The sequence below is a fragment of the Gavialis gangeticus genome, unplaced genomic scaffold (genome assembly GCF_001723915.1).
Source record: "Gavialis gangeticus isolate Ggan-Ray unplaced genomic scaffold, GavGan_comp1, whole genome shotgun sequence".
Lineage (NCBI taxonomy): Eukaryota > Metazoa > Chordata > Crocodylia > Gavialidae > Gavialis > Gavialis gangeticus.
The window spans coordinates 12559988-12575428 of NW_017729032.1; the positions used below are offsets into that span (position 1 = coordinate 12559988).

Genomic DNA, 15441 nt, shown 5'->3' on the forward strand with positions numbered 1-15441 from the left:
CAACGAACAGCTGCCTGCAGCCACTGGGCTGCACCATGTTCCACCTGTCCCCACTCACCCCAGCTGCTGGGCTGCACCATGCCCTGGTGCAGGCATAAGTGCAAATAAGCAGAGCCAGGCAGCACAGGGGAGGGGCACACCTCTTGCTGCTCTGCACCCCCTGGGAGGGCTGTGAGCTGGCGTGCTGTGCCTGGCTCTTCCCAGGGAGTGCAGGCCCCTGATCTGCATGTGGCATGACAGCAGGCTACCACTGCAGGCTGGGGCCAGCACAGCCCGCAGCCTTCCTAGGGGATGCTGAGCAGCAAGAGGCACACCCTCCCCTCCCACACACTGACAGGTCCCTCCACAACTGGCACAGGCTGCGCCTAGGGCTGGGGTGAGTGCTGTGCCCCGCACTGCCCGGAGCTCCATTTGTCTGCACTTACCCCAGCCCCTGCTGGGGCAGCTGACACTAGGGCATGGTGCAGCCCAGCAGCTGCGCTCCCAGGGCCCCTGCAGCCAGGGCTGGGGTGAGTGTGGCCAAGGCCCTTTCTCTTCCCCACCCCAGACTTACCTGCTTGGGTCAGGGGGCACCTATGCTGATCACATGAGAGCAAATTTACCTCACATATAATGAATTACAGGTCTAAAATATGCTCATCAAATAAGATCAAATTCACATATAAAGAACCCGCATAAAAAAAGGACTGAGGGAAACCTGTAGCTGTTCTTGGACAGCAAAACTTTAAAGCCAGCTAGAAAATGAAACTGTGGAATAAGAAGTCATCTGCAGACTGGGCTGTGTTAGATATGATCTCAGGAAAGCTGGATTCTTATCTTAATACTTGAACTAGCTTTTATAATTTCATTTCCTTCAGTGGGTTGCTTTGGTCACCTCCTTTAAATTTTTTCAAATTACCTCCCCCTCCCTCAGCAATTTCCCCTTTTTTTCTGCCCCTTTCATTTAAAATTATATTTATCCTTTCTATTCAGTACCCCCTGCTCTCCGCAAACCCATCCAAAACACTTGAGCAAGTAGGATATCTGCCTCTCTGAAGTTAGTCTATAAAAGTGCCATACTGCTTTGCCTTCTGCTATTCTGTTATCAGTAAAGCACTCTTAGGAGAGATATACACAGAGAAAGTTAGGCAGATATTAGGTGAAGAAGCAGAATAGAAAAAAGTCTGACAGCCCTAGGTAAGTCATCTTTAAGGAATAAAAGATTTAGGGAAGAACAGGTACCTAATTAGCCTTCTTGCCCCTCAACATTAAGATCATTTTGTTATAATACTTTGCGTGCACATGAGTGTGTGTAAACAAAGCAAATTCATAGTACAGCAAGCATAGCAAAACTGAAAGTTCCACTAACCATTCCATATGCCATCATCCCTGTTGGTGTTGTAGCAGGATAGGCCATTACAGGTGGTGCCTAACAAAAAGAGAAAAAAATACTGAGCTGCATGAAAAGATTGTTATAGTAATACATTGCTTTTAAGTGTCAATTACTGCACTTAGACAGTATATTACTAATTTAGCAAAAAAGGTATATTAACATCTGTGAAATACCAAAAACCCCTCCAACTCACACTCTTGGTTCACAGGAGATTTATTTTATTAGAACTAAAAATAGCAAAAAGAGCTTCTTTCTTTGCAAGTTTTTGGGCACTAGGATCCTTCTTCAGGCTGAGGAGAAATCAACGATTGTAAAAGCCCTCTTAGGTAGGAAATAAACTTAAATTTTACACAAAGGAAAGTTGAGGCTGGACATATTCCCATGGGTCAGAGTCCTTTCATGTGAGTTGCTCTCTGATGTTCACATAAGGCTGTCCTCTTGCAGGGAGGAGACTGTCACAGGTCAGAAGCAGGCAGGGAGGCAGAGAAATCTCTCTCATTTAGCAGTGAAGTTTACTTTTTCAAAAATGGCTGAAATACAGTATCTTTTGTGTTTCTGGGATCTATTCTGCAGCTGTGTTGGCCTGAGAAAAAGAAATACAAAACTCTAAAACTCTTGGTTCAGAGGCAATACCTTTTATTTTTTGCATTTCTCCATCTCAGACCAACACAGCTGGCAGCTGGTATCAAGTGGTGCACCCCAGGGGTTGGTTTTGTTCTATGTCTTCATCAATGATCTGGAATATGGCAGAGTGCACCCTCAGTAAGCTTGCAGATGATACCAAGGCAGAGGGGGAAAGTGGCAGATATGCTGGAGGGTAGAGTTAGGATTCAGAGCAACCTAGACAAATTGGAGGATTGAGCCAAAAGGATGCAGACAACTTGGAGAGAGTCCAGCAGCAGGCAAAAGTGGTTTGGGGGCTGGGGGACCTGACTTATGAGCATTTATTTTGTCTAGAGAAAAGAGAAGATGTGGGGGAAGGTGGGGCAAAGGTTTAATAGCAGTCTTCAACTACCTGCAAGGGGGTTCCAAGGAGGATGGAGCTGGACTGTTCTCAATGGTGCTAGGTAACAGAACAAGGAGCAAATGTTGCAGCCAGAGAAGACTAGGTTAAGATATTAGGAAGAATTTTCTCACGAGGAAGGCAGTAAAACACTGGAACAGGTTACCCAGAGAAGTGGTAGAAGCTCAATCCTTGGAGGTTTTCAAAACCCAGCTACACCAACCCTTGGCTGGAATGATCTTGTTGGGGCTGGTCCTGCTTTGAGCTGGGGGTTAAGCTAGATGACCTCCTGAGGTCCCTTCTAGCCCTAAATTTTTATGATTCTAATTCTCACAGAAAGACTCAGACCCAGGGGAATACATGTCCAGCCTCAATCTCTCCTGTGCAAAGTGAAGAAATGAAGTTTATTTTCTATGCAAGAGGACTCTTACAATCTTTGACCTCTCAGCCTGAAGGGTGTGCGTGCCTAAAAGCTTGCAAAGAAAGTTAAAAAACTGTTTTTCCAGTTGGTCTAATAAAATGTATCAGCCTCTGAACCAAGAGGTTTAGGAGTTCTGTATTTCTGTCTCAGACCAACACTACTACAAATAGACCCCTATTAGCAGTTGTAAGGTTTAACCACATTTTCTTACGTAAAATTTTTAATCGTGTGCCAGTTTTCTTATACTAAACCTTTTAGAAAGCCTTGACATGCATCTAATTGTTACTAATTGGAATAATTATGTTAAGACTTTGGCCAGCAACAACCTAGTGTTCCAGCTACTGGTCTTTGTGCTTTTTTTGACTAAATAGTAAAAGATAAAGATGCTTTAGACATGAGATTCAGAAAACAAGCAACTCTTCCTGAATCCTATGAAGTATACAACTTAATATTTATCTTTAAGAAACTGTGTCCAGGTGGTTTCTAAAGATGGAACTAAAATAAGAAGCCAAATGACCGTCACAGAAGACATCCAGAAGTTCTTCTCTTTGACAGCAGCCCACAAACCGAGGTAAGTGGGCAGGAGGCTCCCAAGATTACTTCAGTCCTTATGCAATTCCACCACTTCCAGCAATGGTGCAAATGCAATTGTTGACTGGCTTTTGGTATCTTTCCAGTCTGCCTTGCCCCATTCAGACGCAGTCATCTTGACAACACTGTACTAAATGTCCCTGGCTACACTTGTCCTGAAGCAAAGATCAGAGAGTTGTGGAATCATGATGGTCTGATTTTTTTTATTCGAGTATCAGTTCCATGTTTTGCACCCATTTGTAAAGGTACAATTTTTTTAAAAGAAAGAATTGAAGACTCCTAGAAATACTCCAGTTACCACAATCAAACTAGTCACTGCTTCTAATCCATACTGTGGTGTATTCACAGTGGTAAACTTTTGCACAGCTTGTGACAAAAATAAGATTAGCAGCTCTGCTCCATGTTTTCTCTGTCAACTAACCATCTTCCTTGCTTTAAAAAAAATCTGACACCTGCAAAGACCTTCTGATACTTCATAAAAACCAGAAAGGCATGGTTTATAAAAGGTAATTCTGCATACTTATACCATATTCATTTGTCTTACCATCTCATCCCCCTTCCACCACTTTATATAGAATTCTGATTGCAAAGAGATCTTAGACAGAGTCTATCTGAATATTTATGAAGTACCAAATTAATGTCTTACCCAGCTGTCTTCATCTGCTTCACCTTTATAAATTATGCAAGTGATTTAACATGTGTTACATTCTTTGCTGTGGAAGTTTCATGACAGCCAGAAGATATACCCAATGATTATAACTTTCATGCTTGGCTCTTGCATTATAATGCTGTGGAATACAATTGAATCTGTGCTACTTGTGGTATTTAAAACTAGACTTAAGAATAACAGTGGGCATGTCTACACAAGAGACATTTACTGTGGAGCTGCACAATTAGCTCTGCAGTAGATGTCTATGTGTCTACGTGTGCAGCCCTATTAGGCCACAGGAAACACTGCAGCAGGTCAGTACTTGTAAATACAGGTACTATCCAGCTGTAGTTCCTGTGCACTGACCTGGCTGAAGCATGAGGATGCTTCAGTACAGGGGTTGCCTGCAGGTTAGCAACCCCCCCCCACAGGAGCACCTCATACCCCAGCCAGCCCCTCTGCAGCAGTGAGCTGAGTCGGAGCAGCCATGGGCTGGCAGGCCGACTGCCCCAGATCCCCTGCCAGCCGAGGCTGCTGTCCTGGTTCAACATGCTGTGGTCTGGAGTGCATGCCATGTGCCAGAGTGTATTGCTGCGCATTAATATGCATGTGTAGATGTGCCCAGGTGACAGGTTCTAAAGGCACAAACTTCTACTGGTAGGTAAGTGACTTAAGTCAAGCTCCCCAGAATGTGGTACAAGCAGAATTTGTTAGGATTAACTGAGGTAGGAGCTGCTCTTTAACATGTGATAACCAATGTTAAATCAGCATTCTAAAAATTAAGAATATTTTCCTGTTTGAAGAATTAGTTGTATCATATGCTATCTAAATATCTATTCATGCAGTTCAAAAGACTACTCTGAAAATTACTGAACTTGTCAACACTACATTCACTATATATGCTGGTTAATTTTTTTCCCAGAATGCGCAAGTATAGGACTTGATATTCTTCACTGCTAACATCCCACAATGAACAAAAACAGAGAAAGACCAATATTTTTGAAAGATTATCCAAAATGAAAGACTGCATTAGTCAAAGAAAGCAACACACACAGGTTACAGCTTACCCCTTATAAACTGGAATTTTCTCCCTTTAGTTGAGCATTAATGACATATTGGTCTCTCTCTACTTAGAAAGCAAGATCTACAATCAATGTAGATATAGTGCCAAGTATAACAGAAGCCTGTGAGATTTCATGCAGTTACTCAAACACAAACATCTCATCTTCATTCAAAATTCACCAAGTGCATTTGAGGCAGCACAAACACCCCAGCTCTCTGGCAGCAGATGGTACAATATTAAGCAAGAAAAAAAATCTTGGTAATTCCCATGCCATCATTCGACTCAAGAGCCTGCAGAATACCCACAAGATTTGTATGTGCTAGGAAAAGCTCAAATTTTCAGCACACCAAAGGTCTTAAACGTGAGACATATGCAATAGCAGGAAGGTTATGAGATTCTGCTATAGCAGTGGTTAATATCAGCATGCCAGTTGATAGCAAAAAGGCTGTGGGGTTTTTTCACTTACGTATTGTGGAAAATGCATGCCATTCTGTATTTCCCAGGGAGAACAATTACATAATGCAATAACACTGGATTAGAAACAAGTACTAACACAACACAATATACACAGACAGCATTTTAGTTCACAACTACACTTAATATCTATTCTAAAATACATATTCTTGTAATCCAAATCATTTAGTGAGGCAACATCTGTTATGGGACACTGTCAAGGCTGATGGCTTTGCATGTTTACAAAGCCACTTATTCTTGTTTTCTAAAAAAAACAGGTCTTTTCTTAAAAAAAGTTAGGCAGGCAGCAGCACTGCAAGCAGAAACAATCCTACAACAAACAAATCAGTGAACCAAGGCAGAAAGAATGTGATGCGAATAAAAACATTTAGTCTTTTAGGGTTTGTTTTTTAAACAAGTAAAGCTTTTGCATAAGAAGCCCTTGACAGTGTCTTTAAACAAGCAGTAAATTTTGAAGTCTAATGTGTTACAAGCAGATGTACAAAGACAGTGGTTATTTTGCTAACAATTAACTAGCATCAAACACATTAGGGACTGGAGTTAATAGCCACCACCCAACATGGCAGCAGCTAGCACACCTGGAGACAGTGCTTCTCTAATCAGTTATAAAATATTGCATTACACTGTCAATTCAGTCACTTTTGGACCTTACATATTTAAAAAAATTGTTACATTTATGCAATCTTGCAAGTTTGTGATGAGAGGGGAAACAATTCAGAAAAACTTGGGTCCAATTAGCATTACTAAAAATTGTTCAAATACATTCTTCTCCCTGCCCCTCTCAACATTAAGGGTTGGGAGGACAGACCCCATGTTACACTATCTGTAGCACGAGTTATTTTTAGTCAGAATTAGATTGGTTGGTCACAAACACTAAAAGCAATTACATGTCAGGATGCGACAGTATTAGCTACATCTATTTTTAAAGGGAACCATCACCATTGCCCATATCTTGAAGGAGTGTAGGATGAAGTACTTCCTGCTGCATCTCCCAAAACAGGCTAAGTGTTAAAACATTATAGCTTTACCAGGCCCAAGTGTAGCTCCAAACACACTACAACCCCCAACCATCACTTCTGACTTGCACACAGTGTTATTTAAGTCATTTCTGGCCTAACAATATTTTATATTTATACTAGGATTTAACCACATTACAGATGAACTCAAAAGGCAAAATTTAGAGCATGTGGAGTCAGACAACCTAAATAAAGACTATCTAGCTACCCGTTACCACAAAAAGGAGTAAGTTCTGTAAACTGACTAGTTCTTCAGTTTTTACATCCTTACCACAAGGGTGAGTGACAACCACCTACCCCCCCCCCCGAACATGCTGGTTTCTATTCAAGACTCCCTACATCAGAACTGGCCAGTCACTTACCAAAGTTGGGGCATTCCATGCAGTCGTAGGTGCAATTTTGGGTTGCCAGTTGGAACCGCCAGTTAATTTCTTTTCACCTGGCTGAGTCCAATTTACATCACTTTAAATAAACAATGAAGAAGGAAACATTATGAACAATGTAAGAGCTGCAGTGTTTGACACCAACATTAGTCAGCTTTTCAGGAGAAAATCTTCAGCATCATTAAGTCGCCACTTAAGAACTGGCACAAGTAAAGCAGCTGCAGGTGGTCACAAGTAGCCTTGATCTAATTAAGGGTTGTATTTAGGTCTAGTTTAGCTAATGAGCTACTTACACTTGACCCAAGCCTCACCTACACTTTAAAGCTAACAACTCAGCTCAGTTTTTGCAGGTCAAGTTTAGCTCAGGAAGAGCTGAAATCATCCAGAGACTTGGCACACATCCTGGACAGCCTAAACACCGCTCCACAGAAGCCCAAGCTAGTTTTGCATTTCTCTCTCTATACACACGCATCTTTTTAGCATTATGGTGCTAGCCTATTAACAAATTACATGCTGAACTAGCAAATAAGATATGAAATTTTGTATCTGTTCAGAATAAAGCAGACAGACATCAGGAGCTAGGGGGATTTAAAAAGATAATTGAAGTTGCCCCATGTTGTAAATCAATCTCTGGCACTGACTCCATCCCACGGCCTATGGCCAGTCCACTCTCTGTTCCTTCACCTGCTGGGGAGATTATAGGTTCAAAACCACTGTTAACATGCTGAAGTACTATTAGGAGCAAGTAAAGTTAAAACTCCAGAAAGAAATTTGCCAAAGTTGTTTAAAGGCAAACACTCACTTTTTAGTAGTTCCATTTCCAATGCCCAAATCTGTCACAGAAAGAAAAGACCATTATTAAACATCTTAATCTGTTTTCATTCTTTAAATAAAAAAGAAATTTAGATCTCCAATACGTACTGCCTACAAGGTTGGCTAAAGATGAATCCAGGTCATCTGATACCAACTTGTTAGGTGGTACTTTGGCAACTGGAAGACTCTGGTTTTGAGAGGCCACTGTTGGTTTTAGGAGTCCGCCTAATTCATCAAAGCCTTAAAACAACAAGCAAAGTACAATTAATATTATTTGAGACTTCCATTGAAGATGAAGTCGCATTTACATTAAAAGGGGGAAGGTAAGGGAGGTCCAATACAATGCAAGTAGACAGACTGATCAAGCATAGCAGAACTACACTACAGAGAAGCTACAAATGAAGCTATTTCAACCTTCAACCTCAAATAGAGGTCATCTTTGCAGGTAAAATTCAGCTGCTTTAAGGACTAATCCTGCAAGCCCGATGGAGCATGAAACTCAACCATATTGCAATGCAAATTCCAGATGTGGAAGGTCTGCAGGAAAAGGCCTGGTTTAGGAGATTAAAACTCTACTTTTCATTTTCAAAGAAATTCCTTTTTAAGGAAGGGCAAAAGAAAACCAAGTCAAATGCATAAAATCTCTCATGGAGAAAAGGTTTTATTCTTGGGTGCTCAAACGAACCAAAGGAAAGTGTATCTACACATTCATTAATGTGCTTTTGCTACTGTGGCTCTTATGAGGCAGCACATAAAGGCACATTAGGCTGCCCTAACGCACATAGCAAAAGTGAATGCCTTTAGTGACACTTAATGCACAACAGACTAGTTCTACTGCACATTAGTGCATTAGCACTCTTTGATACAAGGCTTTAATGCACAGTAGAATCCGCTACTGCACATTAAAAGCACGTGTACGTGCCCAGAAGGTACTAAAAATAATTCCATTTCTTGTTAAAATGAATGCATGCTGGCTTTAACAAGTTTGCGATCCTGATCTTAAAACAAGTCATGACATGAAAAAGGCAGACTCCATATTAAACACAAAAAAATTTAAGGGCAGAATAGTAAACAACTTAAGGTTTTGTTAGTTTATAAAACTGCCTTTTAAGAGCACAATGCAGGGGGGGAGGGAGGAAGAATCAGTTTTATTTCATAGCATACTAAGTCACCATACAGCATTCTGATAGTTTGATTTCAGTGGAACCAACAACATAAACAAGCCTATCTAGCTCAGAGTAAAGTTACTTACATGCATATGCATTTGCAGGATCAAGGTCTAAATGAAGGAAAATGACCGTTTTAGAACAAATCTGTATACAAAACACTAAGAGGGAGATGCCTTAACTTACAAAACTGCAAAAAATCCCCCCAAGAAATTAAGTGAAGGATGCTGCTATTAAGTTTAACTCAGTCTGCTTTCACCAGCTGGAATAAGGTCATAGTCTGTACTTGTTTGCATTAGCAAAGCCTACTTTCCATAGGTGTCATTTGATTAAAGCACGTTTGTTGCTTACATTAAATATTAATGAAAGCCTCTTACCACCAGAATCTACTATAACATTAGAAGATTTGTTTCCAAATACAGACTCAAAGTCAACATTAAGGCCAGCTGATGGCTGTGGCTGAGCAACAGGAGATGGAGTGAACCCTAAACAAAAAACAAAAAAAAGAACAGAACAGCATATTATAGCAATTACTCCATACTGTTTCCTATGGAAGACAGAGGTATGCCAAAGTGCATATTTAAAAGCTACTGTACAACCTCTAATTGCCTGAAGAACAGAATAATGAAGAAACTCATGAAAACCCAGGTTATACCCTAAAGTAGAAAGAAACACAGGGAATGACCCCAGGAGTGATTTTTACCCCCAACTATTTTTTTTCCTCAGTTTTCTCCTACAGAAAGGGCAGGCCATGTCCCCAAAGTCTATGGATCCAAAAGATCCCTAGAGGCAAGGTCAAGTCCTACATCTTCAGATTCAGACTCAATTCGGTGGGAATGAGGGTAGTTATGTGCAGCTCTGTTTCCCAACACCTGCTCACAATAGCACGAAAGCAATGCTATAGCCACCTGGCCCTTGCAAGCAGAAAGGCTGGCCAAGACTCTTCTTCAAAACAATGGTTTTGAACCATTTGCCTGTAAGCTCCCTACACCATTTTAGTTAACAGGTGAAAAATCTATGAAACATCATCTCAACTGTAACAAACCACACCATGATAGGATGTCTCACTAAATGCATGAATGCAAGGCAACCACTGCTGAAAATAATTAGAGACAGTTACAACCAATAGTTTGATGTCTGTTCCATTATTTTTAATACCCCTTGTAGGAAGTTATATATCTAGCGACTAAGAAGGGGCCAGACTAGGACCTAGAGCCAGTTTTACCACATTGCTTTGTCAGGCTACACAACTTTGTTTTATGCTCAAATGTAAAAAACAAAACAAAACCCCCACAAAAACAGCCCCCCCAAAGAAGCAGAACAAAAAGATGCTGCTGCTCATGTACCAGATCTTGTACGCATTAGATAATATTATCACAATGTTTTGAAGGCTTAATGTATTGTTAACTGCTACATAACCATTTTAAAAAGAGTTATGACCCAATTCAATACGTTATGTAAAAGAACATAATGTTGAACTGAGTTGTATATGAAGAATGCCTATACTGCAACTCTTGTCATTTTATGTCGGTAACTAAAGTACTAATCCTTTTACGTGAAAAGGCGCCATAAAATTGTAATTTAAAAACAGGTTAACTGACCACTACCATTAGCAACACTGCTTTTTATACCAATGTGGACAGCACTAACTTTAGGAAAAGAATGCATTACTTAACTATAAAAAGCACTCTAGTATAAGAGCAGAAAACTCATCTTTAAGAACATATTTTCTTTTTAGAACATTAACTAATTTCTGCAGTAGTCACCAGCTCTCATATTTTAACTTTTTCAGCTGCTTTAAGACTCATTTTCTTTGAGACTGAGTATGGTTGTGGAAGGGGCTAGAATTTTACTCTGGAGTTCCTGTTACTGATCCAGGGAACTACTCTCCCACAGAAAATGTCACCAAGGAGGAGGAACACACCCACAAACAACTTTGGGGATTAAAATGTATGTTTAGCACACAATTATTATATTGGGAAAATTAGAAAAACAGAAGAAGTCTAAGAATCAAATGATTCTACATGCATTTTCTGGATACTGTATCAAACTTCTACTCTGCAATCTATCTTTAATTTTGACATCTATTCACAACCATTTTGATTCAGTGGATCCAAAACGTTAGTTGCTCATTTTAAGAATCCTTATTTCACCAAAATGCAGCGTTTCAATGTCTCAAGCAGTAATTCTCCTACTAAACACAAAATATTTCTCTATAACTCAAAAGCAACAGTCTGTTAGACCAGGGGTGCTCAACCCCTGCCTTGTGGGCAGGATCTGGCCCATAGGACCAAGTCATCTGGCCTGCTGGGCTCCCCAGTGTCATTGTCAGTTGCTGGTCCCCCTACTGCCAATTTTCACAACCCAGGGGAGCCCAGCAGGCTGGAAAGCATGGCCTTGTCTGCTACATTGGGCGTGCAGGGCATAGTCATGCCAGGGCAGCGCACAGTGACCCAACTCCACATGCCAACTTTGTGAGAGATCCAGACTGTGGGGCCAGAAAGTTGAGCAACATTGTGTTAAGAGTTACACCATCTGCACCAGATACAGTGATTGGGTGCAATCAATAGGACAAAGCCCATTTCAGGAACTGTACAAATCCAAACACATTGCACTGCTGTAAAGACAACTAACTAAATTAGTAACCAGACATGATCCTTTAGGTAGATGTGATCTCTTTTATTAGACCAAATAAAGAGTTGGAAAAATTGTTCTTTGCAAGCTTTTGGGCACAAACACCCTTCTTCAGGCACAGGGAGAGTCTGTTGGTGTTTGTGCACTTTCCTGGGTAGAACAGAAGCCAACACACAAAATGCAGGGTTTTATTCTATCCAGGAAAGGAAAACTTTTAGTTGGTCTAGTAAAAGAAATCACATCCCAAAGAACAGTGTCTGCCCATTTCCTTAGACCCACACAGCTATGACCAACAACCCTAATTAGTAAAATCAGGAATTTCATACAAGAAAAGTCTAGTACATTCACCTATCATAAACCCTACAACAGATAAAGAACAAAAGCAATGGAGAACACCAGGAAAGTGTGGAGGGGTGTCTTTGGAATCACTTCCTCATCTCAGAGTTTGGGTATAGGTCAAGAATACATATTAAACAGACACATGTAGAGAGCACTGTTGCAGCTGCTTTTCACAGGAAACCATTTAGTGTAGCAGGTAGCAATGGCACGCAGATTAGAAGAGTGCCCTTGAATATTGTGTTATAAATTAATACTTATTTTGAGCATTAATTTAAAAATACAAATTAAAAAGTAACAAGGTCTAAGCTAAAACAACTAATCTATCTGCAATGATGCATCTACCTTAAGCAGCAATGTATGAATCCAAATTTTTTAGCCAACATACATGAACAATGCAGTTCTATCCAACTGACGAGCCTACTAATGCTAGGCACGTAACATACTGTGTCTTTGGTAAGACCCTGTCACATTACCCACCTCCAAACACACCAGCTACAGTAGAGGGCTCATTGCAGAAATTAGAAGCATTAGGATAAGCTTGAGGACCACAAACACAATCTGACAAGGCATGTCACAAAAGCAAAAGAGCAGAGAAAAGAGAAGGTATGTTACAGAAAGGAACAGTATATACTATTTATATCCTACACCAAATGTGCCAAACTGAAATTAAGAATGAGTTTATGTATGCTGTAACCATACAATGATACCAGAAGAGTCAGCCTAGTACAAACACATTAAAAAGGGAAACTTATGTTGTAGGTAACAACATAAAAAGGGAAAGACTTGCAAAATTACAACTATAAAAAAAAGTTTAAAGACACCCAACCAAATGCCACATTTTACACTCTTGGAAGATACTAATGAGTGTAAAACTAGAGGCATTTTTCCTTGTACCTGAAGTATAATGATATAGGCCAAGAGTGGATTCATAATTTGCTGCCACAAATGGATTTGGTTCAGTAAATGGATTGAAATGATCTAAAGAACCAGAAAGAGTTTTTAAATCCACATTCCATAGTCACAGTTGCTCACTTGTGTTACCACAAGTGAGAACACTAACATTTTTAAACATCATTTTTAAAAAGAATTATAATTTTGTTTCAAGTATACAAGATCTAGCCCAGTGGCTAATAAAAGAACATAGGTGCCATACTGGGTGACACCAATGGTCCATCTAACCCAATACCCCGCCTCAGGCAGTGGCAGAAGTGGATGCTTTACTTAACCTGTATCTCTAGATTCAATACCCTTCCTGCCATCCCCCATCTATTAGTTTAGGAGATGCCAAAGGCAATATTTCCAGCCATTCTGTTCAACAGGTCATCCATGAATTTGTCCGGTCCCTGATTTTTAACCTGGCTATACCATCTGTAGAGCCCTACTAGATTCATGGTGGAAGTGGGCTGCACTGTGGCTCCTTTCATCTTGCAGGTTCCCCCGTACACCTCCTGCTGCTGGAGGGTGGAAGGGCCCCGCTTATGGCTCACCTCTTAAAAGTCAGCAGGGAAACAGAAACTACGGTTTTAAACATGGCCCTGTTTTTGTTTCTCAGGCTGAGTTGAGGAGCACACAGACCTAAGTGGAGGCAGCACCAACAGTGGTTTGCAACCTGAGGTGCCACCACATTCAGGGAGTAGTGAAGCACAATGAGACTGACCTAGTCCAAGGCTCATATAATTTATCAGACTTTTCCTGCCCCAAATTAGTTTCAAGTAAGCTTAGACTACACAAGTACGGGTCTGCCAGTCTAGCAAGACTTTCCAAAGCAAGAGACAAAAACCCCACAAAACAAACAAAAAAAAAGTGTAATTATTTTACAGTGAAAAAGTGCTATTAATTCTTCACACTGAGAATGAATCCAATTACTGTATACTTAGGATTTACTACAACAGTCATGTTTCCAGAGACTTATTTCTTTATAATGGTCTGAAGTCAACCATTATAAAACTATTCAAGAGCTGTGTGTTAGTAAAGAAGAGTTTAAATCACCACCACAATACATGTAGCTTCTGGTCAGCTACACTAACACTGATATTGATTAAAACAATGGATTCTTAAGTAGAGGCCACAAGCCCCCCCCAAATTATTCAAATTAAATAGTCTTCCTCGCACAAAATAATGAAAGCAAAGCGATGTTCAGCTATTCCTCATCCTTATTTCCCCTAGGAACTTCATGAAATATGTTTCTCAGTCTTTTGGTTCAGACCAAGAGTAAAGAAGCCTGAAATAAGCATGAGCACATTTGAACACATACTTCTGTCTACAATTGTAAAAAACATCTAAAAAAAGGTTAAACCACCATGCCACTTCAATGCATTATCTATTATAAACTGGGCAAATGATATTTGGCCATTTGATTACAAGTCACATAAAAAGTTTTTTCTGGGGAGGGGGAGAAAAAGAAGTCACAACTTTTGTACAGATATTTCATAAACTGAATTAGAGAGCTAGTTAGTTAAAAGGTACTTTACCAACAAACATTTCATGTGTGGGTGTCCTAGTTGTGAAAGTAGGTACGTCAGAAGATACAACAGAGAGATGAATAGCATCATTAGTTTTTGTGAGGAAAGGATTTAGGCTGGGAATGGCATCATCAACAGCATCAATAGTAGCAGAGAAAGGATCTGTGCAATCCCAGAAAGCAATAGAGAAATAAGAAAGTAGAATTGATTTAGTAATAAGTGAGTTTAAAAACAGGAGTGGTAAAGAGTTCACATTATTTAATGACAAGAATTAAAAGATATGGAAGAGTCAAACAGGGCACAGGAAGTACAGTTCTCAGCAAAAAGTTCTGGAAACATCTGAGCCAATGACCTAGAGAGCCCAAGCCCATGAACTCAGGCTTGACAAACTATTTGTAATCTTTGGAAAAATTCCTTTTACGAACAGGCCACATGCAACTTGTTTTTTAAAAATGTTTAAAGCAATAGGCAAGTACATGGATAATGTGGTTATTTTCATCCACAGATCCCAAAGTACTTCATTATCCCCCCCTTTTAAATATGATCAATATTTGCTTTGTTCTTCTGTATCATCATGTGTGATGTGCGAATCATGAGCTGTCAGCATGACTACTTTTGTAGAGCACCCTGCTCTTGAATTATACTCCTTGATACTATTATACAAATCCAAATTAGTGGAAGTTGCCCTATATTACTGTCTGTATTGTCCTAGTGCCTAGACTTTCTGGTTACTATTTTAAGCAATGTAGATATACACGAGTGCCTGAATGAAAGCTGTAAAAGCGTGTATGGTCTGTGCCCCCCTCCCTCCTTTTCCTGCCCAAATTCTGGGGCTTTCACAAGTCTTGCTGAAGGACATGCAGGCTGATTTCTTCCATGGGGATTGCAAATCAAATCCAAGACCAAAAGTATAGGCAAATCAAATTAAATTTACAAGCAATTAAGTACTGAGCATGTATTTGACCTCTAAAAATTCACAGAGTTTTCTGCAAATACTACTTAATTTTACCTTAAGGCATTAGCTTTCCTGTCACTCTGTTCAAAGTCCTTCACTG

At 40.1% G+C, this 15441-nt stretch overlaps 1 protein-coding gene across 9 annotated transcripts in view; it reads right to left on the reverse strand.

Moving 5' to 3' along the window:
- Positions 1 to 15441, reverse strand: part of PICALM (phosphatidylinositol binding clathrin assembly protein) — a 123874-nt gene that overhangs the window by 20008 nt on the left and 88425 nt on the right. For 3 of the 9 annotated variants that reach the window (XM_019524580.1, XM_019524573.1, XM_019524577.1), the window contains exons 13-19: positions 9329 to 9436; positions 9038 to 9064; positions 7894 to 8025; positions 7775 to 7805; positions 6952 to 7051; positions 5566 to 5589; positions 1349 to 1408 (exon numbers count right to left, since the gene is read on the reverse strand). In XM_019524580.1, coding sequence (XP_019380125.1) covers positions 1349 to 1408; positions 5566 to 5589; positions 6952 to 7051; positions 7775 to 7805; positions 7894 to 8025; positions 9038 to 9064; positions 9329 to 9436 — 482 coding nt within the window. The remainder of the gene's footprint in view (positions 1 to 1348; positions 1409 to 5565; positions 5590 to 6951; positions 7052 to 7774; positions 7806 to 7893; positions 8026 to 9037; positions 9065 to 9328; positions 9437 to 15441) is intronic. The other 6 variants (XM_019524581.1, XM_019524574.1, XM_019524578.1 and 3 more) reach the window with 5 other exon arrangements.